Source organism: Tachyglossus aculeatus, chromosome 2 (genome assembly GCF_015852505.1).
Source record: "Tachyglossus aculeatus isolate mTacAcu1 chromosome 2, mTacAcu1.pri, whole genome shotgun sequence".
NCBI lineage: Eukaryota > Metazoa > Chordata > Mammalia > Monotremata > Tachyglossidae > Tachyglossus > Tachyglossus aculeatus.
The window spans coordinates 130,529,156-130,555,154 of NC_052067.1; the positions used below are offsets into that span (position 1 = coordinate 130,529,156).

The 25,999-nt window shown below is 46.5% G+C and overlaps 1 protein-coding gene across 1 annotated transcript in view; it reads left to right on the plus strand.

The window, feature by feature from the left end:
- SLAIN1 (SLAIN motif family member 1) overlaps window positions 1-25,999 on the plus strand; it is a 110,960-nt gene that overhangs the window by 5,351 nt on the left and 79,610 nt on the right. Inside the window, exons 4-5 of the mRNA XM_038763050.1 lie at window positions 485-891; window positions 24,039-24,178. Of these exons, the coding sequence (XP_038618978.1) occupies window positions 485-891; window positions 24,039-24,178 (547 nt within the window). The remainder of the gene's footprint in view (window positions 1-484; window positions 892-24,038; window positions 24,179-25,999) is intronic.

Below are 25,999 nucleotides of genomic sequence, written 5' to 3' on the forward strand. Positions count from 1 at the left end.
ATCATAATGAATGACTGAATGAATGAGTGACTGGTCCTCATTATTATTATCATAATGAATGACTGAACGAATGAGTGACTGATCATCATTATTATTATCATAATGAATGACTGAATGAATGAGTGACTGGTCCTCATTATTATTATCATAATGAATGCCTGAATGAGTGACTGGTCATCATTATTATTACCATAATGAATGCCTGAATGAATGAGTGACTGGTCATCATTATTATTATCATAATGAATGACTGACTGAATGAGTGACTGGTCATCATTATTATTATCATAATGAATGACTGACTGAATGAGTGACTGGTCATCATTATTATTATCATAATGAATGACTGACTGAATGAGTGATTGAGTGAATGACCTGAGATCCCGTCCCGACTACTCCGTCGCTCCGCGTTTTCCCGCCATCCTGGGGGAGTCGGGCGTCTCCGAGCCGTGATTGGCTGCTCCCGCAGCCCCGCCCCCGATAGGGGCCCGCCCCTCCAGGCCGCGGGGAAAACCCGGAGCGGGTGTGTTGGGACGGGGCGCGCGGAGCATGCGCAGAAGGGCCGGCGGGGATGGAGCCGGCGGTCCAGGCGCGGCGGCCGGGGATGGCGGAGCTGGAGGTGAAGAAGCTGCAGGAGCTGGTCCGAAAGCTGGAGCGGCAAAACGAGCAGCTGAGGAGCCGAGCATCCTCCTCCTCCTCCTCCTCTTCCTCCTCCTCCCCGCACCTGCCGCCCGACCCGCCCTTCGTCTATTTCCGCCCATCCCCCGGCGCCGCAGGATTCGCACTCAGCCCCGGGGACCAAGACGCCGCCGGCCCCGGCCTGCTGGACGGCGTGGAGCTGCTGGACCTGGAGGCCGCGGCCTGCGCCCAGGACCAGGCCGAGGACACCTGGTAGGGACCCTGCGCCAAACGCTGGGGAAAGGGAAAGAATCATCATCAGCATCCCCATTGGGGGGGGAGGGGGGGGGTCTGTTAGGCGCTTACTAGGTGCCGGGCGCTGTCCTAAGCGCCGCATCATCATCATCACTGGGTTATTGGAAGCGCTTACTGGGTCCTAAACGCTTCGGGAAGCATTGGGGTATTTGTTAGGCGCTTACTATGTGCCAGGCGCTGTCCTAAGCGCTTGGAAAAGAATCATCATCATCATATTTGGGGTATTTGTTAGGCGCTTACTAGGTGCCGGGCGCCGTCCTAAGCGCCGCATCGTCATCATCACTGGGTTATTGGAAGCACTTAGTGGCTCCTAAACGCTTCAGAAAGCATCATCATCGTCACTGGGGTATTGGTTAGGCGCTTACTATGTGCCAGGTGCTGTCCTAAGCGCTTGGAAAAGAATCATCATCATCATATTTGGGGTATTTGTTAGGCGCTTACTAGACGCCGGGCGCTGTCCTAAGCGCCGCATCGTCATCATCACTGGGTTATTGGAAGCGCTTACTGGGTCCTAAACGCTTCGGGAAGGCATCATTGGGGTATTTGTTAGGCGCTTACTATGTGCCAGGCGCTGTCCTAAGCGCTTGGAAAAGAATCATCATCATCATATTTGGGGTATTTGTTAGGCACTTACTAGGCGCCGGGCGCTGTCCTAAGCGCCACATCATCATCATCATTGGGTTATTGGAAGCGCTTACTGGGTCCTAAACGCTTCGGGACGGCATCATTATCATCACTGGGGTATTTGTTAGGCGCTTACTATGTGCCAGGCGCTGTCCTAAGCGCTTGGAAAAGAATCATCATCATCATATTTGGGGTATTTGTTAGGCGCTTACTAGGTGCCGGGCGCTGTCCTAAGCGCCGCATCGTCATCATCATTGGGTTATTGGAAGTGCTTATTGGGTCCTAAACGCTTCGGGAAGGCATCATTATCATCATTGGGATATTTGTTAGGCGCTTACTATGTGCCAGGCGCTGTCCTAAGCGCTTGGAAAAGAATCATCATCATCATATTTGGGGTATTTGTTAGGCGCTTACTAGGTGCCGGGCGCTGTCCTAAGCGCCGCATCGTCATCATCATTGGGTTATTGGAAGTGCTTATTGGGTCCTAAACGCTTCGGGAAGGCATCATTATCATCATTGGGATATTTGTTAGGCGCTTACTATGTGCCAGGCACTGTCCTAAGCGCTTGGAAAAGAATCATCATCATCATATTTGGGGTATTTGTTAGGCGCTTACTAGACGCCGGGCGCTGTCCTAAGCGCCGCATCATCATCATCACTGGGTTATTGGAAGCGCTTACTGGGTCCTAAATGCTTCGGGAAAGCATCATTATCATCATTGGGGTATTTGTTAGGCGCTTACTATGTGCCAGGCACTGTCCTAAGCGCTCAGGAAGGAATCATCATCATCATATTTGAGGTATTTGTTAGGCGCTTACTAGGTGCCGGGCGCTGTCCTAAGCGCCGCATCGTCATCATCAGTGGGTTATTGGGAGCGCTTAGTGGCTCCTAAACGCTTCAGAAAGCATCATCATCGTCATTGGGGTATTTGTTAGGCGCTTACTATGTGCCAGGCGCTGTCCTAAGCTCTTGGAAAAGAATCATCATCATCATTTTGGGGTATTTGTTAGGCACTTACTAGGTACCGGGAGCTGTCCTAAGCGCTGCATCATCTTCATCATTGGGTTATTGGAAGCGCTTACTGGGCCCTAAACGCTTAGGGAAGGCATCATTATCATCATTGGGGTATTTGTTAGGCGCTTACTATGTGCCAGGCGCTGTCCTAAGCTCTTGGAAAAGAATCATCATCATCATATTTGGGGTATTTGTTAGGCGCTTACTAGGTGCCGGGCGCTGTCCTAAGCGCCGCATCGTCATCATCACTCGGTTATTGGAAGCGCTTAGTGGCTCCTAAACGCTTCAGAAAGCATCATCATCGTCATTGGGGTATTTGTTACGCGCTTACTATGTGTCAGGTGCTGTCCTAAGCGCTTGGAAAAGAATCATCATCATCATTTTGGGGTATTTGTTAGGCACTTATTAGGTACCGGGCGCTGTCCTAAGCGCCGCATCATCATCATCATTGGGTTATTGGAAGCGCTTACTAGGTCCTAAACACTTTGGGAAGGCATCATTAGGGTATTTGTTAGGCGTTTACTATGTGCCAGGTGCTGTCCTAAGCGCTTGGGAAAGAATCATCATCATCATATTTGGGGTATTTGTTAGGCGCTTACTAGGTGCCGGGCGCTGTCCTAAGCGCCGCATCATCATCATCATTGGGTTATTGGAAGTGCTTACTCGGTCCTAAACGCTTCAGGAAGGCATCATTATCATCATTGGGATATTTGTTAGGCGCTTACTATGTGCCAGGCGCTGTCCCTAACGCTTGGGAAAGAATCATCATCATCATTTATGGGGTATTTGTTAGGCGCTTACTAGGTACCGGGAGCTGTCCTAAGCGCCGCATCATCATCATCATTGGGTTATTGGAAGCGCTTAGTGGCTCCTAAACGCTTCAGAAAGCATCATCATCGTCATTGGAGTATTTGTTAGGCGCTTACTATGTGCCAGGCGCTGTCCTAAGTGCTCAGGAAGGAATCATCATCATCATATTTGAGGTATTTGTTAGGCACTTACTAGGTGCCGGGTGCTGTCCTAAGCGCTGCATCATCATCATTGGGTTATTGGAAGCACTTACTGGGTCCTAAACGCTTCAGAAGGCATCGTCATTGGGGTATTTGTTAGGCGCTTACTATGTGCCAGGCACTGTACTAAGAGCTTGGGAAAGAATCATCATCATCATATTTGGGGTATTTGTTAGGTGCGTATTAGGTGCCGGGCGCTGCCCTAAGCGCTGCATCATCATCATCATTGGGTTATTGGAAGCACTTACTGGGTCCTAAACGCTTCAGAAAGCATCATCATCATCATTGGGGTATTTGTTAGGCGCTTACTATTTGCCAGGCACTGTACTAAGAGCTTGGGAAAGAATCATCATCATCATATTTGGGGTATTTGTTAAGCGCTTACTAGGTGCCGGGCGCTGCCCTAAGCGCTACATCATCATCATCATTGGGTTATTGGAAGCGCTTACTGGGTCCTAAACGCTTTGGAAAGCATCATCATCGTCATTGGGGTATTTGTTAGGCGCTAACTATGTGCCAGGCACTGTACTAAGAGCTTGGGAAAGAATCATCATCATCATATTTGGGGTATTTGTTAGGCGCTTACTAGGTGCCGGGCGCTGTCCTAAGCGCTGCATCATCATCATCATCATTGGGTTATTGGAAGCGCTTACTGGGTCCTAAACGCTTTGGAAAGCATCATCATCGTCATTGGGGTATTAGGCGCTTACTATGTGCCAGGCACTGTACTAAGAGCTTGGGAAAGAATCATCATCAACATCCTCATTGGGGGGGTGTCTGTTAGGCGCTTACTAGGTGCCGGGCGCTGTCCTAAGCACTGCATCATCATCATCATCGTCATTGGGTTATTGGAAGTGCTTACTGGGTCCTAAACGCTTCGGGAAGGCATCATTATCATCATTGGGGTATCTGTTAGGCGCTTACTATGTGCCAGGCGCTGTCCCTAGCGCTTGGGAAAGAATCATCATCATCATATTTGGGCTATTTGTTAGGCGCTTACTAGGTGCCGGGCGCTGTCCTAAGGGCTGCATCATCATCATCATTGGGTTATTGGAAGCGTGTAGTGGCTCCTAAACGCTTCGGAAAGCATCATCATCGTCATTGGGGTATTTGTTAGGCGCTTACTATGTGCCAGGTGCTCTCCTAAGCGCTTGGGAAGGAATCATCATCATCATCATCATATTTGGGGTATTTGTTAGGTGCTTACTAGGTGCCGGGTGCTGTCCTAAGCGCTGCATCATCATCATCATCATTGGGTTATTGGAAGCACTTAGTGGGTCCTAAACGTTTAGGAAAGCATCATCATCGTCATTGGGGTATTTGTTAGGCACTTACTATGTGCCAGGTGCTGTCCTAAGCGCTTGGAAAAGAATCATCATCATCATATTTGGGGTATTTGTTAGGCACTTACTCGGTGCCGGGTGCTTTCCTAAGCACTGCATCATCATCGGGTTATTGGAAGCGCTTACTGGGTCGTAAATGCTTCGGAAAGTATCATCATCATCACTGGAGTATTTGTTGGGTGCTTACTATGTGCCAGGCACTGTCCTGAGTGCTTGGAAAAGAATCATCATCATCATATTTGGGGTATTTGTTAGGCACGTACTAGGTGCCGGGCGCTGTCCTAAGCGCCGCATCATCATCATCATTGGGTTATTGGAAGCGCTTACTGGGTCCTAAACTCTTTGGAAAGCATCATCATTGTCATTGGGGTATTAGGCGCTTACTATGTGCCAGGCACTGTACTAAGAGCTTGGGAAAGAATCATCATCAACATCCTCATTTGGGGTTGGGGGGGGTCTGATAGGCGCTTACTAGGTGCCGGGCGCTGTCCTAAGCGCCGCATCATCATCATCATCATCATTGGGTTATTGGAAGTGCTTACTGGGTCCTAAACGCTTCAGAAAGCATCATCATTGTCATTGGGGTATTTGTTAGGCGCTTACTATGTGCCAGGCACTGTACTAAGAGCTTGGGAAAGAATAATCATCAACATCCACATGGGGGGGGCGGGGGGGGTTGTTAGGCGCTTATTAGGTGCCGGGAGCTGTCCTAAGCGCGGCATCATCATCATCTTTGGGTTATTGGAAGCGCTTATTGGGTCCTAAATGCTTCAGAAAGCATCATCACCGTCATTGGAGTATTTGTTAGGCGCTTACTATGTGCCAGGCGCTGTCCTAAGCGCTCGGGAAGGAGTCATCATCATCATATTTAAGGTATTTGTTAGGCACTTACTAGGTGCCGGGCGCTGTCCTAAGCGCTGCAACATCATTGGGTTATCGGAAGCACTTATTGGGTCCTAAACGCTTTGGAAAGCATCATCATCATCACTGGAGTATTTGTTAGGAGCTTACTATGTGCCAGGCGCTGTCCTAAGCACTCGGGAAGGAATCATCATCATCATATTTGGGGTATTTGTTAGGCACTTACTAGGTGCCAGGTGCTGTCCTAAGCGCTGCATCATCATCATCATTGGGTTATTGGAAGCGCTTAGTGGCTCCTAAACGCTTCGGAAAGCATCATCATTGTCATTGGGGTATTTGTTAGGTGCTTACTATGTGCCAGGCGCTGTACTAAGGGCTTGGGAAAGAATCATCATCAACATCCTCATGTGGGGGGGAGGGGGTCTGTTAGGCGCTCACTAGGTGCCAGGCGCTGTCCTAAGCGCCGCATCATCATCATCATTGGGTTATTGGAAGCACTTATTGGGTCCTAAACGCTTCGGAAAGCATCATCATCGTCATTGGGGTATTAGGCGCTTACTATGTGCCAGGCACTGTACTAAGAGCTTGGGAAAGAATCATCATCAACATCCTCATTGGGGGGGTGTCTGTTAAGCGCTTACTAGGTGCCGGGCGCTGTCCTAAGCCCTGCATCATAATCATCATCATTGGGTTATTGGAAGCGCTTACTGGGTCCTAAGCTCTTCGGAAAGCATCTGCATCGTCATTGGGGTATTAGGCGCTTACTATGTGTCAGGCACTGTTCTGAGCGCTTAGAAAAGAATCATCACATTTGGGGTATTTGTTCGGCACATACTAGGTGCTGGGCGCTGCCCTAAGTGCTGCATCATCATCATCATTGGGTTATTGGAAGCGCTTAGTGGGTCCTAAACGCTTCGGAAAGCATCATCATCGTCGTTGGGGTATTTGTTAGGCGATTACTATTTGCCAGACACTGTACTAAGAGCTTGGGAAAGAATCATCATCATCATATTTGGGGTATTTGTTAGGCGCTTACTAGGTGCCGGGCGCTGCCCTAAGCGCTGCATCATCATCATCATTGGGTTATTGGAAGCACTTAGTGTGTCCTAAACGCTTCGGAAAGCATCATCATCGCCCTTGGGGTATTTGTTAGGCGCTTACTATGTGCCAGGTGCTGTCCTAAGCGCTTGGGAAAGAATCATCATCATCATATTTGTGGTATTTGTTAGGCGCTTACTAGGTGCCGGGCGCTGTCCTAAGCACTGCATCATCATCATCATGATCATTGGGTTATTGGAAGCGCTAATTGGGTCTTAAACGCTTCAGAAATCATCATCATTGTCATTGGGGTATTTGTTAGGCGCTTACTATGTGCCAGGCGCTGTACTAAGAGCTTGGGAAAGAATCATCATCAACATCCTCATGGCGGGGGGAGGGGGTCTGTTAGGCGCTTACTAGGTGCCGGGCGCTGTCTTAAGTGCCGTATCATCATCATCATTGGGTTATTGGAAGCGCTTATTGGGTCCTAAACACTTTGGAAAGCATCATCATCGTCATTGGGGTATTAGGCGCTTACTATGTGCCAGGCACTGTACTAAGAGCTTGGGAAAGAATCATCATCAACATCCTCATTGGGGGGGTGTCTGTTAGGCACTTACTAGGTGCCGGGCGCTGTCCTAAGCGCTGCATCATCATCATCATCATCATTGGGTTATTGGAAGCACTTACTGGGTCCTAAACGCTTCGGGAAGGCATCATTATCGTCATTGGGGTATTTGTTAGGCGCTTACTATGTGCCAGGCACTGTCCTAAGCGCTTGGAAAAGAATCATCATCATCATATTTGGGGTATTTGTTAGGCCCGTACTAGGCGCCGGGTGCTGCCCTAAGCGCTGCATCATCATCATCATTGGGTTATTGGAAGCGCTTACTGGGTCCTAAACGCTTCGGAAAGCATCATCATCGTCATTGAGGTATTTGTTAGGTGCTTACTATGTGCTAGGCGCTGTCCTAAGCGCTTGGGAAAGAATCATCATCATCATATTTGGGGTATTTGTTAAGCACTTACTGGGTGCAGGGCGCTGTCCTAAGAGCTTGGGAAAGAATCAGCATTACTGGGTGCAGGGCGCTGTCCTAAGCGCTTCAGAAAGAATCATCATCGTCATTGGGGTATTTGTTAAGCGCTTACTTTGTGCCAGGCGCTGTCCTAAGTGCTTGGGAAAGAATCATCATCATCATATTTGGGGTATTTGTTAAGCGCTTACTAGGTGGAGGGCGGTGTCCTAAGAGTTTGGGAAAGAATCAGCATCATCATATTTGGGGTATTTGTTAAGTGCTTACTATGTGCTAGGCACTGTACTAAGTGCTTGGGAAAGACTCATCATCAGTATCCTCATTGGAAGGGGGTCCGTTAGGCGCTTACTAGGTGCCAGGCGCTGTCCTAAGCGCTGCATCATCGTCCAGTTATTTCTCCTAAATGCTTCGGAAAGCATCATCATCATCGTTGGAGTATTTGTTAGGCGCTTACTATGTGCCAGGCCATGTCCTAGGCGCTTGGAAAAGAATCATCATCATCATATTTGGGGTATTTGTTAAGCACTTACTGGGTGCAGGGCGCTGTCCTAAGAGCTTGGGAAAGAATCAGCATTACAGGGTGCAGGGTGCTGTCCTAAGCGCTTCGGAAAGAATCATCATTGTCATTGGGGTATTTATTAAGCGCTTACTTTGTGCCAGGCACTGTCCTAAGCGCTTGGGAAAGAATCATCATCATCATATTTGGGGTATTTCTTTAGCGCTTACTGGATGCAGGATGCTGTCCTAAGAGCTTGGGAAAGAATCAACATCATCATATTGGGCTATTTGTTAAGCGCTTACTATGTGCCAGGCACTGTACTAAGCGCTTGGGAAAGAATCAGCATCAGCATCCTCCTCATTGTGTGTGTGGGGGGTCTGTTGGGCGCTTACTAGGCGCCGGGCGCTGTCCTAAGCGCTGCATCATCATTATCATTGGGTTATTATAAGTGCTTACTGGGTCCTAAATGCTTCGGAAAGCATCATCATCGTCATTGGGGTATTTCTTAGGTGCTTACTATGTGCCAGGCACTGTACTAAGCACTTGGGAAAGAATCATCATCAGCGTCCTCATTGAGGGGGGGTCTTATAGGCACTTACTAGGCACCAGGCACTGTACTAAGCGCTGCATCATCATCATCATTGGTTTATTGTAAGCGCTTACTGGGTCCTAAACGCTTTGGAAGGCATCATCATCGTCATTGGGGTATCTGTTAAGCGCTTACTATGTGCCAGGCACTGTACTAAGTGCTTGGGAAAGAATCATCATCAGCATCCTCATTAGGGGGGTATCTGTTAGGCACTTACTAGGGGCAGGGCGCTGTTCTAACTGCTAAATTATCATCATCCTTATTTAGTGATCGCTTACTGGGTCCTAAGCGCTTCGGAAAGCATCATCATCATCATTGGGGTATTTGTTAAGCGCTTACTCTGTGCCAGGCACTGTCCTAAGCGCTTGGGAAAGAATCATCATCATAAGAATTAGGCGATTTGTTAAGCGCTTACTGGGTGCAGGGTGCTGTCGTAAGCGCTTCAGAAAGAATCATCATCATCACTGGGGTATTTGTTAAGCGCTTACTATGTTCTAGGCACTGTCCTAAGCACTTGGGAAATAATCATCATCATAAGAATTAGGGTTTTTGTTAAGCGCTTACTGGGTGCAGGTCGCTGTCCTAAGCGCTTCAGAAAGAATCATCATAGTCATTGGGGTATTTGTTAAGCGCTTACTTTGTACCAGGCACTGTCCTAAGCGCTTGGGAAAGAGTCATCATCATCATATTTGGGGTATTTGTTAAACGCTTACTGGGTGCAGGGTGCTGTCCTAAGAGCTTGGGAAAGAATCAGCATCATCATATTTGAGGTATTTGTTAAGTGCTTACTATGTGCCAGGCACTGTACTAAGCGCTTGGGAAAGAATCATCATCAGCATCCTCACTGGGCGGGGGGGTCTGTTAGGCGCTTACTAGGCGCCGGGCGCTGTCCTAAGCGCTGCATCATCATCATTAGGTTATTGTAAGCGCTCACTGAGTCCTAAATGCTTCGGAAAGCATCATCATCATCATTGGGGTATTTGTTAGGCGCTTACTATGTGCCAGGCACTGTACTAAGCACTTGGGAAAGAATCAACATCAGCATCCTCATTAGGGGGGTGTCTGTTAGGCACTTACTAGGGGCAGGGAGCTGTCCTAACCGCTAAATCATCATCATCATTGGTTATTTAGTGATCCTTTACTGGGTCCTAAGCGCTTCGGAAAGCATCATCATCGTCATTGGGGTATTTGTTAAGCAAGCGCTTAGTACAGTGCTCTGCACACAGTAAGCGCTCAATAAATACAATTGAATGAATGAATGATATGGGGTATTTGTTAAGCGCTTACTATGTTCCAGGCACTGTCCTAAGCGCTTGGGAAAGAATCATCATCATAAGAATTAGGGTTTTTGTTAAGCGCTTACTGGGTGCAGGGCACTGTCCTAAGCGCTTCAGAAAGAATCATCATCGTCATTGGGATATTTGTTAAGCGCTCACTTTATGCCAGGCACTGTCCTAAGCGCTAGGGAAAGAATCATCATATTTGGGGTATTTGTTAAGCGCTTACTGGGTGCAGGGTGCTGTCCTAAGAGCTTGGGAAAGAATCAGCATCATCATATTTGGGGTATTTGTTAAGCACTTACTATGTGCCAGGCACTGTCCTAAGCGCTTGGGAAAGAATCATCGTCATCATATTTGGGGTATTTGTTAAGCGCTTACTGGGAGCCGGGTGCTGTCCTAAGCAGTTCAGAAATAATAATTCAAATATTCAGAAAGAATAATAGTAATAATAATGGCATGTATTAAGCACTTACTATGTGCAAAGCACTGTTCTAAGCGCTGGTCATCATCTTCATCGTAATTGGGGTGTTAAGTGCTTATTATGTGCCAGGCGCTGCCCTAAGCGCTTCGGAAAGAATCATCATCATCATATTTGGGGTATTTGTTAAGCGCTTACTGGGTGCAGGGTGCTGTCCTAAGCGTTTCGAGAAGAATCATCATCGTCATTGGGGTGTTTGTTAAGCACTTACTCTGTGCCAGGCACTGTACTAAGCACTTGGGAAAGAATCATCTTCATAATAATTAGGGTATTTGTTAAGCACTTACTGGGTGCAGGGCGCTGTCCTAAGCGCTTGGGAAAGAATCATCATCATCATCATAATTGGGGTATTTCATTCATTCATTCATTTAATCGTATTTATTGAGCGTGTACTGTGTGCAGAGCACTGTACTAAGCGCTTGGGAAGTACAAGTTGGCAACATATAGAGACGGTCCCTACCCAACAGTGGGCTCAGCGCTTACTCTGTACCAGCTTGGGAAAAAATCATCATCATCATATTTGGGGTATATGTTAAGCGCTTACTGGGTGCAGGGTGCTGTCCTAAGCGCTTGGGAAAAAATCATCATAATAATTAGGGTATTTGTTAAGCGCTTACTGGGTGCAGGGCGCTGTCGTAAGCGCTTGGGAAAGAATCATCATCATAATTGGGGTGTTTGCTAAGCGCTCACTGTGTATCAGCTTGGGGAAGAATCATCATCATCTTAATTGGGGTGTTTATTAAGCGCTTACTCTGTGCCAGGCACTGTCCTAAGCACTTGGGAAAGAGTCATCTTCATCATCATCATCACTGGGTTGTTTGTTAAGTGCTTACTTTGTGCCAGGCACTGTACTAATCTCTTGGGAAAGAATCATCATATTTGGGATATTTGTTAAGCGCTTACTGGGTGCCGGGCGCTGTCCTAAGCGCTGAATCATCATCATCATCATCATTGGGTTATTTAGTGAGCGCTTACTGGTTGCAGGGCGCTGTCCTGAGTGCTTGGGAAAGAATCATCATCATCACTGAGGGATCTGTTAGGTGCTTACTGGGTGCAGGGTGCTGTCCTAAGCGCTGAATCATCATCATCATTGGGTTATTTATTGAGCGCTTACTGGGTGCAGGGTGCTTCCTAAGCACTGAATTAGCATCATCATTGGGTTATTTATTGAGCGCTTACTGGGTCCTAAGCACTTTGGAAAGCATCATCATCGTCATTGGAATTGGAGTATTCGTTAAGTGCTTACTATGTGCCAGGCACTGCCCTAAGCGCTTGGGAAAGAATCATCATCATCATTGTAATTGGGGTGTTCTTTAAGCGCTTACTATGTGCAGGGAGCTGTCCCAAGTGCTTCAGAAAGAATCATCATCATCATATTTGGTGTATTTGCTAAGCGCTTACTATGTGCCAGGCACTGTCCTAAGCGACTGAGAAAGAATCATTAATTTCATCATCGTAATTGGGGTGTTTGTTCAGTGCTTATTCTGTACGAGGCACTGTACTAAGCACTTGGCAAAGAATCTTCATCATCTTAATTGGGGTATTTGTTAAGCGCCTACTGTGTGCAGGGCGCTGTCCTAAGCGCTTGGAAAAGAATCATCATCATTGGGGTGTTTGTTAAGCGCTTACTCTGGGCCAGGCACTGTACTAAGCGCTTGGGAAAGAATCATCATCATCATAATTGGGGTGTTTGTTAAGTGCTTACTCTGTGCCAGGCACTGTACTAAGCGCTTGGGAAAGAATCATCATCATCATCATTGGGGTGTTTGTTAAGCGCTTACTCTGTACCAGGCACTGTACTAAGCGCTTGGGAAAGAATCATCATCATCATAATTGGGGTGTTTGTTAAGCATTTACTGTGTGCAGGGCGCGGTCCTAAGCTCTTGAGAAAGAATCATCATCGTAATAATTGGAGTATTTGTTAAGCACTTACTCTGTGCCAGGCACTGTACTAAGCACTTCGGAAATAATCTTCATAGTAGTAATTGTTGTATTTGTTCACCACTTACTATGTGCCGGGTACTATACTAAATGCTTGGGAAATAATGATCATACTAATAATTGTGATATTTGTTAAGCACTTACTATGTTCCAGGCTAAGTGCTTTGGAAATAATCATCATAGTAATAATTGGGGTACTTGTTAAGCACTTACTAGGTGCCAGGCACTGTACTAAGCACTTGGAAAATATCATCATCATAATAATTGGTGTATTTGTTGAGTGCTTACTATGTGCCAGGCACTATACTAAGCACTGGGGAGGATAATAGCAAGTCGGATTGGACTCAGCCCCTGTCTCGCATGGGGTTCACAGTCTTAATCCCCGTAATAATAATTATGGTATTTGTTAAGTGCTTATTATGTGCCAAACACTGTTCTAAGCACTGGGATAGATATAAGGTAATCAAGTTGCCCCACATCCCCATTTTACAGATGAGGTAACTGAGGCACAGGGAAGTTAGAGAAGCAGCGTGGCTCAATGGAAAGAGCCCGGGCTTTGGAGTCAGAGGTCATGGGTTCAAATGCCGGCTCCGCCAATTGTCAGCTGTGTGACTTTGGGCCAGTCACTTCACTTCTCTGGGCCTCATTCTCTCATCTGTAAAATGGGAGTTAAGTCTGTGAGCCCCCCGTGGGACAACCTGATGACCTTGTATCCCCCCAGCGCTTAGAACAGTGCTTTGCACATAGTAAGCGCTTAACAAATACCATTATTATTACTAAGTGCCCATTTGCAGGTGAGGGAACTGAGGCCCTGAGAAGTGAAGTGACTTACCCAAGGCCACACAGCAGACAAGTAGAGGGGCCGGGATTAGAATCCATGACCCTCGGGCTCCCAGGCCTGTGTTCTACAGGACAAGAAAAGCGGCCTCTCCTGCGCCGCACAAATCAACGGAATTGCCCTCTAGACTGTAAGCTCGGGATGGTCAGGGAGCATGTCTGTTATATCATTATGTTGTCCTCTCCCAAGCGCTCAGTACAGTGCTCTGCACACAGTAAGCGCTCAATAAATACAATTGACTGATTGATTGGATAAGGGTCTCTTCCCTTCTTCCCTCTGATCGTTCCCCTGCCACAGTTGACTGCATTTTAGACCCCCTTATTAGTCCTACGGACAAATCCGTTAATCTTCCTCATAACCCCTTCAATCCTAATCGCCCACTCCCCCTGTTTAAGTGTGATGCTGGCCACCAATAGACCTCCCCTTAAAAACAAAATAAAACAAAACAAAACCCTCCTTCCAGTTAGAAAAGGGCCAACGGTCCTAATCTAATTGTCAAACATTTTTATTTGCCTTAGGTGTTGTTTCCCACCAGCTCATTTTTGACCATCTTTCTCAGAGATTCTGGGTTATTGGGGGTTTTTCTTTGCTGATTTAATTGTCCGCCCCATCGGCTAATGAGGGCAAAAATTGAGGAGTTACCGGGGTGTGGACGTCAAGCAGAGGGATGACGCAAATGACAGGGGGAACCAAGGTCTTTGGTTCCAATTTTTAAGACAACTGGGAAGCATGGGGAAGGAAATTAAAGGGTCAGATTTTAATAAGCTAGAACCAGAAGAGCTCTTCTTTTTGGGTGAAGACTATAAAGCTCTCCCTCCTAAATTAAAATTGCTTATCCTCATGCTGCCTTGAGGGACACACCCCTGTCTGGCTTCAAGCCTCACTGTTGCTTCTTCCCTTAATTGAATATTCTTCAGGGGGAGGCTTACATTCGTGCTGAGGGGTGGCGGGGGGCGGGAAATAGCCCTTTCTCACATGTGAGGGTATCATCATCATCATCAATCGTATTTATTGAGCGCTTACTGTGTGCAGAGCACTGTACTAAGTGCTTGGGAAGTACAAATTGGCAACATATACAGTCCCTACCCAACAGTGGGCTCACAGTCTAAAAGGGGGAGACAGAGAACAAAACCAAACATACTAACAAAATAAAATAAATAGATATGTACAAATAAAATAAATAAATAAATAGAGTAAAGAATATGTACAAACATATATACATATATACAGGTGCTGTGGGGAAGGGAAGGAGGTAAGGGAAGGGTATGATTCCATGCGATCTGAGAAATTCCATTAATCCAGAGGGCAGTGTGGAATATGGGCAAATTGCTAGAGCCCAGCCAAGCAGCGGTGATATTGATTTTATTCAGCTGAGAAAGTAACATCTGTAACACAAAAAGAGGTGTGGGATGAAGGATTATTTCGGTCACTGATGAGTCACTATTAGCTTTTCTTGGGACTTTGTAATTTTCTCTTGATTTTTCCAAGGTGAGGCTTCACATTTTAATTATTCGCAACAAAAAGAGAGTGAATGTCCCTTTTCTTCCCCCTTCCTCCATCCCCCTCCAGTGTGTTTTTGGTTTTGGAATAGATGAAACAAGCAATTATGCATAGGTGAAGTTTTTATCAATCTTTCTCTGGAACTAGAGAGGTTGGGTTTTCAAACGCCCTCCCCTCTCCTGCTGTATTTCAGTGGCTTCCAACTGGAATGCCAATAATATTTCAATATTAATGATACTTTTGGGTGCCACCTTCTTATTTTCCTGTGTTGCCCAATAGATAAAGGGCCTGTGGGCTGCATCCACAGGCTTCTAGTGGAAAATTTCAGAGTAGCAAGGTAGGTAAACGCTATTGGTTATTTTGTGTTGGGGTGTGCTCTAATCTTAGAACTTCGATTTTCATTGGGGATATCAGAGACACAGCAAGGGACTTCTTCCCTTTATTTTTCCTCCCTAGCTTACTCTCTGAGACTAGCATTTTTCCAAGGGTTTAGGGGAACAGTGTTGGTTTGACAGGAATGCATTAAGATTAATGGCCCATGTTTTTCTCCATTAAAACTCGGTCATTGGCAGTCAGCTAAATACTATTGTCTATTTCCAACTTATCTATCTCTGTAGATATTTGGAGTCGGCTGTTCAAATTTCAGTTTCCCTGACAGACCTATTCCTTTTTTTTTCCCCCGCGATCATTTATGGACTTGTAATAGATATGTATTTTGGCTTGAAAAATGATGTTGTACTCTACTCTCCCAAGTGCTTAGTACAGTGCTCGGCACACAGTAAGTGATTAATAAATGCAATTGATGTTACAGTTCCTGAGGTTTTTCAATACGTGCAACTGTGGCTCAAAAGACGGATCTTTACCGACAGCCTATTAAGGATTGTCACTTGCTGCAGTGTAGCATTTGCCACCGACAGTGTCTGATGTCATTTTTGTTTCTCTCTCCCTGTGTGGTTATCATCCTGAAGCCTCTGTTCCCGAAAGACACCCAATTTTTAATTGCTGTATGTCAGGGTGGTCTGTCTCCCCGTTGTCCTCAGTGCCAACAATAGTAAATTCTGCATAAGCTAGGAATGAACCAAAAGCTATCAGCTTTCACCTTTTCCAGCAATTTTTTTCAACAAGAAATAACAATTTGGAGGTGACTTGAGGGTTTCAAAAGATAAATGGCATTGGACAAACAGAAAATGCTTTTGCTGTTCTTTTTGTGATGTCTCATGGAGGAAAAACCCCAGTAGGATCATAGACATCGCCAGCTTATCGGTGTTTGTTTTTCATGTGGATTCCCCTCTTTGTCATCGTGACATGTTCCTTATATTTAGAGTGGCTCTTGGCTGAAGAAGTCAAAATTACTCTTCAGTGCTGAAACTGATTACTGGCTATTAATAAAAGAAGAGAGCGTTAATTTAAGCCAGGGAAAATGTCTTCCAGCTCTGTTTACTCTCCCAAATGCAAGTGCAGAGGTCTGTGCACAAAAAGGACTCAGCACGATTGATGTATGGAATAGTACTTCCTCAGTTTTGGGTACAAAGTAGATTCATTACTCTTGACCAGCTCGTCATCTGGCAGTCATAAGAGAGCACAAGTTATTTGCTAACAAAATATCTTTATAAAATTGATTGAACATGTTCTGTGATATTCTTGCCAAAGGGTTTTCATTAATAATAATAATAATAATGACATTTATTAAGTGCTTACTAATACTAATCACTAATTACTTTGTGATATGTTTGCCAAAGGGTTTTCATTAATAATAATAATAATAATAATAATAATAATGACATTTATTAAGTGCTTACTATGTGCAAAGCACTGTTCTAAGCACTGGGGTGGTTACAAGGGGATCAGGTTGTCCCACGGGGGGCTCAAAATCTTAATCCCCATTTTACAGATGAGGTAACTGAGGCCCAGAGAAGTTAAGTGACTTGCCCAAAGTCACACAGCTGACAATTGGTGGAGCCGGGATTTGAACCCGTGTCCTCTGACTCCAAAGCCCGTGCTCGTTCCACTGAGCCACGCTGCATTAATATTCTTCATATTATTGACAAAATGGAAAATGTGCATGGAAGACCCAATTTATTTTTAATGAACATAATTACAACTTTCACAGCAACAATTTATTTTGTAAGCAATAAAATGTTAATATAGTAACATAGGTGAAAGCTTGTTTATACATTCCTACAATAAATATCTCTGGTGAAGAGAATTGTTATGAATCTTGTTGCTAGTCACTTTTTTGTAGGAGTAAATTAGGTAATCTACAAATGTATTATATAGTATTAATAATCACAATAGTTGTGGTAATTGTTAAGCCTTTCTGATGTGCCATCTATTGTACTAATCCTGCATAAGCAGTTAAAAGACGATCAGGTTGACAAAGCCCCTGTCCCCTGTGGTGCTCACAGTCATAAGTAGTGGGAAGAACAGGCATTGAATCCCCAAATGGGGAAACTAATCAATCAATCAATCAATCGTATTTATTGAGCGCTTACTGTGTGCAGAGCACTGTACTAAGCGCTTGGGAAGTACAAGTTGGCAACATATAGAGACAGTCCCTACCCAACAGTGGGCTCACAGTCTAAAAGGGGACCGAGTCTAACTAAGGCACCGAGAAGATCACACAGCAGGCAACTGGCAGAGATAGGACTTGATCTCAGATCCTCTGAATCCCAGGCTTATGCTCTTTCCACTACACCACACTGCTTCTCGGGATAGCCTGTTGTGTGATTATTTTTACTGGTGGGTTTTACCTCTAGAGTGTAAGAAGTGTTAGCGCTTATGAAAAGGTCTTGTCTCTTCTTATGCTGTCCAGTCGTCTCCAACCCACGACTCCATTGCCACATCTCTTCCAGAGCCCCCCACCTCCATCTGCGATCGTTCTGGTAGTGTATCCAGAGAGTTTTCTTGGTAAAAATCGGGAAGTGGTTTATCATTGCCTCCTTCCGTGCAGTCAACTTGAGTCTCCGCCCTTGACTTTTTCCCAGGCCGCTGCCAGCACAGGGGAGTTTTGACCTGTAGCCGATCGCCTGCCACTCGCTAGCCACTGGCAAAGCTAGGAATGGAATGGGTAGGCCTCTGCTTCACTCTCCCTCCCATAGCCGAGACTGGTAGAGTCCTGGAAACTCTTCAGGTCCCATCCTGAGAGGGGTATAAAAAGGTAGAGTTGGTTTTAATACATGTTGCTTAGGATAGTAACCTGGTCATGTTAAGACTAGAAGTTACAACCTGCACTTCTAAATTTGGAGAACCCTTAGCTCTAATTTTGTTAATGACAGTGTGTGCCTTTGAGATCATCCTCTAGTTCGTTCCCATTTGTGTGTGTGTGTGCCTGATTATCTCAATTCCGGAATTGTATTGTGGGTTTTGTGAATTTCCAAAATCACTCAGGAAATCCTGAAGCCATTTCTTCACATTCCGTCCTCTGCCAGCAGTCAACCAATCAATGGTATTTGAGCGCTTACTGTCCTAAGTGCTTGGGAGATTGCAATACAGCGGAGTTGTTATATATGTTCCCTGCCCACAGTGAACTCACAGTCAAGAGCCATCTTACCAAGCTCATTAAATGCTCTAACTCAAATTTTAAAATACATACTAGACAATCCAGCGAAAATGTTCATCTCCTCTCTCAACCAGCCCATCCGTCCTTGAAGAATAGTTCTGGGGCTGGTACATTCTTGTCCTTGGTCTAGGTTTATTCAGAATGTTACCTGAACATTGCCTGTTTTAAGGGCTCTTCAGAGTTCTGAAACCACTGGAATGCCTGGGAAACTCATTAAATAATCTATGCTGACAAAAGAGAACTCCCCCTCTCTCCCTCTCTCCCTCTCCCCCTCTCCCCCTTTCTCTCTCTCCCTCTCCCCCTTTCTCTCTCTCCCTCTCCCTTTCTCTCTCTCCCTCTCCCCCCTCCCTCTCCCTCACCACCCTCTCACCCTTGCCCCTCTCCCCCTTGCCCCTCTCCCCCTCCCTCTGCCCTTTCTCTCTCCTTCTCCCCCTTTCTCTCTCCCTCTTCCCCTTGTCCCTCTCCCCCTTGTCCCTCTCCCTCTGCTCCCTCTCCCCCTTCCCCCTCTGCCCCTTCCCCTTCTCCCCCTTCTCCCTCTCCCCCCTCTCTCTCTCTCCCCCTTTCTCTCTCTCCCTCTCCCCCTTCTCTCTCTCCCTCTCCCCCTTCTCTCTCTCCCTCTCCCCCTTTCTCTCTCTCCCTCACCCCTTTCTCTCTCTCCCTCTCCCCCTTTCTCCCTCCCTCACCCCTTTCTCTCTCTCCCTCTCCCCCTTTCTCTCTCCCTCTCCCCCTTTCTCTCTCTCCCTCACCCCTTTCTCTCTCTCCCTCTCCCCCTTTCTCTCTCTCCCTCTCCCCCTTTCTCTCTCTCCCTCTCCCACTTTCTCCCTCTCCTCTCTCCCCCTTTCTCTCTCTCCCTCTCCCCCTTTCTCTCTCTCCCTCACCCCTTTCTCTCTCTCCCTCTCCCCCTCCCCCTTCTCCCTCTGCCCTTTCTCTCTCCCTCTCCCCCTTTCTCTCTCCCTCTCCCCCTTTCTCTCTCCCTCTCCCCCTTTCTCTCTCCTTCTCCCCCTTTCTCTCTCCCTCTTCCCCTTGTCCCTCTCCCCCTTGTCCCTCTCCCCCTTGTCCCTCTTCCTCTGCTCCCTCTCCCCCTTTTCCCTCTCGCCCTTCTCCCTCTCGCCCTTCTCCCTCTCCCCTTTCTCTCTCTCTCTTTCTCTCTCTCTCCTCTTTGCCTCTCCCCTCTCTTTCCCCTCTCTGATGATGATGATATTTGTTAAGCGCTTACTATGTGCAAAGCACTGTTCTAAGCGTTGGGGAGATACAAGGTGATCAGGTTGTCCCACGTGGGGCTCACAGTCTTAATCCCCATTTTACAGATGAGGGAACTGAGGCACAGAGAAGTTAAGTGACGTGCCCAAAGTCACACAGCTGACAATTGGCAGAGCGGGGATTTGAACCCACGACCTGTGACTCCAAAGCCCGGGCTCTTTTTACTGAGCCACGCTGCTTCCCTCTCTGCCCCCCATTCCCCCACAATTGGCTCCCCACACCCACAGGATCTGCCTCTCTTGGCTCCAGGCAATCTCAGCCTGCCAGGTGTTGACAGGGACTAGACTGACCTTTTGACATGCAGGCGCTTAACAAATACCATAATTATTCAGTGCTTAGAACAGTGCTTTGCACATACTAAGTGCTTAACAAATGCCATCATTATTATTATAGACTTGGGCAAGGGGCAGTTTGCTCCCCCAGACACACATACACATAGGGGAAGCAGCATGAGTTAGTGGATAGAGCCCGGACTTGGGAGTTAGAAGAATGTGGGTTCTAATCCAGGCTCTGCCCCTTGTCTGCTGTGTGACCTTGGGCAAGGTACTACATTTCTCTGAGCCTCAATTCCCTCATCTTAAAATTCATTCATTCATTCAATTGTATTTATTGAGCACTTACAGTGTGCAAGGCATTGTAGTAAGCACTTGGAAAGTACAAGTCAGCAGCATATAGAAGGGGGAGACAGACAACAAAACAAAACGAGTAGGTATCAAAACTATGAGAATAAATAGAATTATAGCTATGTGCACATCATTAATAAAATAGAGTAGTAAATATGTACTTGTAAAATAAATAGCGTAATAAATCTGTACAAATATATACAAGTGCTGTGGGGAGGGAAAGGGGGTAGGGCGGGGGGGGTGATGGGGAGGAGGAGAGGAAAAAGGGGGCTCAGTGTGGGAAGGCCTCCTGGAGAAGGTGAACTCTCAGTAGGGCTTTGAAGGGAGGAAGAGAGCTACCTTGGTGGATGTGTGGAGGGAGGGCATTCCAGGCCAAGGGAAGGATGTGGGCCGGGGGTCGACGGCGGGACAGGCGAGAACGAGGCCCGGTGAGGAGGCTAGCAGTGGGAGAGGAGCGGTGGGTGCGGGCTGGGCTGGAGAAGGAGAGAGGGGAGATGAGGTAGGAGGGAGCGAGGTGGTGGAGAGCTCTGAATCAATCAATCAATCGTATTTATTGAGCGCTTACTATGTGCAGAGCACTGTACTAAGCGCTTGGGAAGTACAAATTGGCAGCACATAGAGACAGTCCCTACCCAACAGTGGGCTCACAGTCTAAAAGGGGGAGACAGAGAACAGAACCAAACATACCAACAAAATAAAATAGGATAGAAATGTACAAGTAAAATAAATAAATAAATAAATAAATAAATTGAGTAATAAATATGTACAACCATATATACATATATACAGGTGCTATGGGGAAGGGAAGGAGGTAAGATGGGGGATGGAGAGGGGGACGAGGGGGAGAGGAAGGAAGGGGCTCAGTCTGGGAAGGCCTCCTGGAGGAGGTGAGCTCTCAGCAGGGCCTTGAAGGGAGGAAGAGAGCTAGCTTGGCGGATGGGCAGAGGGAGGGCATTCCAGGCCCGGGGGATGACGTGGGCCGGGGGTCGACGGCGGGACAGGCGAGAACGAGGTACGGTGAGGAGATTAGCGGTGGAGGAGCGGAGGTTGCGGGCTGGGCAGTAGAAGGAGAGAAGGGAGGTGAGGTAGGAGGGGGCGAGGTGATGGACAGCCTTGAAGCCCAGGGTGAGGAGTTTCTGCCTGATGCGCAGATTGATTGGTAGCCACTGGAGATTTTTGAGGAGGGGAGTAATATGCCCAGAGCGTTTCTGGACAAAGATAATCCGGGCAGCAGCATGAAGTATGGATTGAAGTGGAGAGAGACACGAGGATGGGAGATCAGAGAGAAGGCTGGTGCAGTAGTCCAGACGGGATAGGATGAGAGCTTGAATGAGCAGGGTAGCAGTTTGGATGGAGAGGAAAGGGCGGATCTTGGCAATGTTGCGGAGGTGGGACCGGCAGTCTTTGGTGGCGGATTGGATGTGTGGGGTGAATGCAAGAGCGGAGTCGAGGATGACACCAAGGTTGCGGGCTTGTGAGATGGGAAGGATGGTAGTGCCATCCACAGTGACAGGAAAGTCTGGGAGAAGACAGAGCTTGGGAGGGAAGATAAGGAGCTCAGTCTTGGACATGTTGAGTTTTAGATGGTGGGCAGACATCCAGATGGAGATGTCCTGAAGGCAAGAGGAGATACAAGGGAATTAAAATGGGAATTAAGAAAGTGAGCTCTGTATGAGATATGGACCGTGTCCAACCTGATTAGGTTGTATATGCCACAGTGCTTAAAACAGTGCTTGGCACATAGAAATTTTTTAATACCAGCATTCATTCAATCATATTTATTGAGCTCTTACTGTGTGCAGAGCGGTCATCATTGTTATACATGCAGGCATTCCCACACACCCCATCCTCCACCTGGGCAGCTATAGAAGGGTAGAAGAAGGGAGACTAGGTTTTCAAGTTTACATTTGAAAACCTGAGGCAGAGCCGAAACTCTTCCTCTTCAAGAGTAAACTTGTTGAGGGCAGGAATGTTCTGTCTACTAACTCTCGTCGTCTTCCAAATATCTCAGAAAATGCTCTGCACACTAGACCTCCAATAAATGCAGTTAATGAATTGGTAGGTTGGGGCTTTAATTGGTAGATTCTGGGAGTGAGAGGGGCGGGTGAGTGCTTGTTGTGGGCAGGGAACTTGTCTGTTTATTGTTGTACTCTCCTAAGTGCTTAATACAGTGCTTTGCACACAGTAAATGTTCAGTAAGTACAATTGATTGAATGAATGAGTGAGCAGGGAGGTAGTCCAGGACATCCCAGACAGTGGGTTATCTGCTAGCTTAACTTTCCATGCCACCACCATGCCGTTCCATGTTGCCAAATTGTGCTTTCCAAGCACTTAGTACAGTGCTCTGCACACAGTAAGCGCTCATAAATATGATTGAATGAATGAAAAGTGCAAAATCTGATAATAAACTGAAATGACTGACAGGACTGTATAATAATAATGGCATTTGTTAAGCGCTTACTATGTGCAAAGCACTGTTCTAAGCACTGGGGAAGTAACAAGGTGATCAGGTTGTCCCACAGGGGGCTCACAGTTTTAATCCCCATTTTACAGATGAGGTAACTGAGGCTCAGGGAAGTTATGGTATCCTGAAGTTTGCCAATGCCTTAGGGATGTTCATAGACCATGAAGCGTGGTTGACTTTAAACTCCTAATGGGCAGCGATCGCATCTGTCGATTCTATTGTATTGTACTCTCCCAAGTGCTTAGTGCAGTGTTCCGTAAAGCGCTCAATAAATAAGCACTGGGAAACGGCGTGGCTCAGTGAATAGAGCATGGGCTGGGAGTCAGAAGGACCTGAGTTCTAATCCCAGCTAAGCCATTTGCCCGTTATGTGACCTTAGGGAAGTCACTCGGCTTCTCTGGGCTTCGGTTACCTCCTCTGTAAAATGGGGATGAAGACTGGGAGCCTTATGTGGGACAGGGATTGTGTCTGATCTGATTGCTAAGCGCTTAGTACAGCGCTCTGCACACAGTAAGCGCTCAATAAATACGATTGAATGAATTGTCTTGTATCTACCCCAGTACTTAGTATAGTGCCTGGCACATAGTAAGCACTTAAATGCCATTTAAAAAAATAAATGAATACCATTAATTGACTGGGTTAATATTTAGTCCAGTGCTTGGCACACAGTAATCATTTAATAGTGGGGCAGTGTGACCTCATGAAAAGAGCACAGGCCTCGGAGTTGGGAGCTGTGTTCTAATCCCAGCTCTGCCACTTGTTGGCTGTGTGACCTTGGACTAGTCACTCCACTTCTCTGTACCTCAGTTACCTCATCTGTTAAATAGAGGTTAGTAACTGTTCCCACTTCCTGTTAGACTGTGATTCCTACCTGGAACAGATACTGTATTTGACCTAATTAACTTGTATCTATCCCAGTGTTTAGTACAGTGTGTGGCCCATAGTAAGTGCTTGACATTTACCACAATTATTATTATTGTTAATAAATACCATTATAACTTAATTTGAACCATGACCTGGTGAGCACTCTGCCGTTACAGAAACAATGAGAGGATTCTAATCAGGGGAATGAGAGTGTAAATGCCAACTTATTTGCTGTCCGCAGGGAAACTGACAAATCATTTAATAATGCATATTTTTTTCATTTCAGGTTATATGTGGCATCTTCCAAGACACCTACTCCACGAGAGAAATCCCTGAGTCCTCTTCAGTGGTGTAGACATGTTCTGGATCACCCGAGTCCCGAAATAGATGCTGCAAAGCGTTCCCTGTGCTTTAGATTGGAACAAGGTAATTTTAAAACTTTTTGTTAAGTCTCAGCCCTGTCCTCAGGACTGAATCCAGGCTAGACAGAAGTTGAATTGGGTTCCCAAGTCCCCGCGTACACAGTGGGGAACCTCCCAAGCGTCTCCATGGAAACCTCATGTCTGGGTGTAAGGAAATTTAGGAGGTGATGAAGGAAGGAACAAATGATCAAAAAGTGCTTAAAGATCACTCGTGACAATCAACCTTCTAGTGTTGGGGGAAACTTTCCATATTTCCCTACTCCTCAAGAGCCCCCACTGGTTACCCATCCACCTCTGCATCCTAAAAAAATTCCTTGCCGTTAGCTTTCAAGTACTCAATCACCTTGCCTCCTCCTTCCACACCTCACTGCTTTCGAACTACAAGCCAGCCCCCAGACTTTGCTCCTCTAATACCAAACCACTTCCTTTACCTCGATCTCTCCTGTCTCGCCACCGACCTCTCGCCCATTTCCTGCCTCTGGCCTGGAATGCCCTCCCTCTTCCTATGGTCTTTGCTTTACGGCTTAGGAATAGGCGATTCAGTTCAGTTGTATTTATTGAGCGCTTAATGTGTGCAAAGTACTCTACTAGGCACTTGGGAGAGTGCAGTACAACAATGAACAGACACATTCCCTGCCCACAACAAGCTCACAGTATAGAGGAGGAGACAGATATTAATACATTAAGGTGATGATCTTCCATAAAGTGTGGAGTGTGTGTGGGGGGGAAGCATTTTTTCAAAAGGGAAAAACAGCATGGTCTAGTGCACAGAGCACAGGCCTTCTAATCCTAGCTCTGTCACTTGTCTGCTGTGTGACCTTGGGCAAGTCACTTCTCTGCCTCAGTTACCTCATCTGTAAAATGGGGGTAAAGACTGTGAGCCCCATTTGGGACAGGGACTTTATCCAACCTGTATATATGTGTATATGTTTGCACGTATTTATTACTCTATTTATGTATTTATTTTATTTGTACATATTTATTTTATTTTGTTAATATGTTTTGTTTTGTTCTCTGTCTCCCCCTTCTAGACTGTGAGCCCGCTGTTGGGTAGGGACCGTCTCTATATGTTGCCAACTTGTACTTCCCAAGCACTTAGTACAGTTCTGTGCACACAGTAAGCGCTCAATAAATACGATTGAGTGAATGAGTGAACAGACAATTAATCTCCTCATCTTCAAAGCCTCTTGGAGACACATTTCCAAGAGACCTTCCCCAAATATGCCTTCTTTTCCTCTTCTCCCACTCCCTTGTGCATCACCCTGTTTTGCTGTCTTTGTTCACCACCTCCTCAGCCCCACAGCACTTATGTCCATCTTGTCTTATGCTTTTTAAGCCATCTCCGACCCATAACAATGCCACCGACACATCTCTCCCAGAACGCCCTATCTCCACCTACAATCATTCTGGTAGTGTATCCATAGAGTATTCCTGGTAAAAATCCAGAATTGGTTTACTATTGCCTCTGTCTGTGCAGTCAACTTGAGTCTCTGCCCTTGACTCTCTCCCAAGCCGCTGCTGCACAACACAGGTGAGTTTTGACTTGTAGCAGATTGCCTGCCGCTCTCTAGCCACTGGCCAAGCTAGGAATGGAATAGGTAGGCCTCTGCTTGACTCTTCTTCCCGTAGCCGAGACTGGTAGAGGACTGTAAACTCCAGGTGCGGTCCTGATCCATAATTTATTTATTCATATTAATGTCTCTCTCCCTTTCTGGACTGTAAGCTCACTGTGGGCAGGGAGTGCATCTGCTCGCTGTGGGCAGGGAATGTATCTGTTATAGTGTACTCTCCCAAGTGCTCCCAAGCCCCCTCTCCACCCCCCATC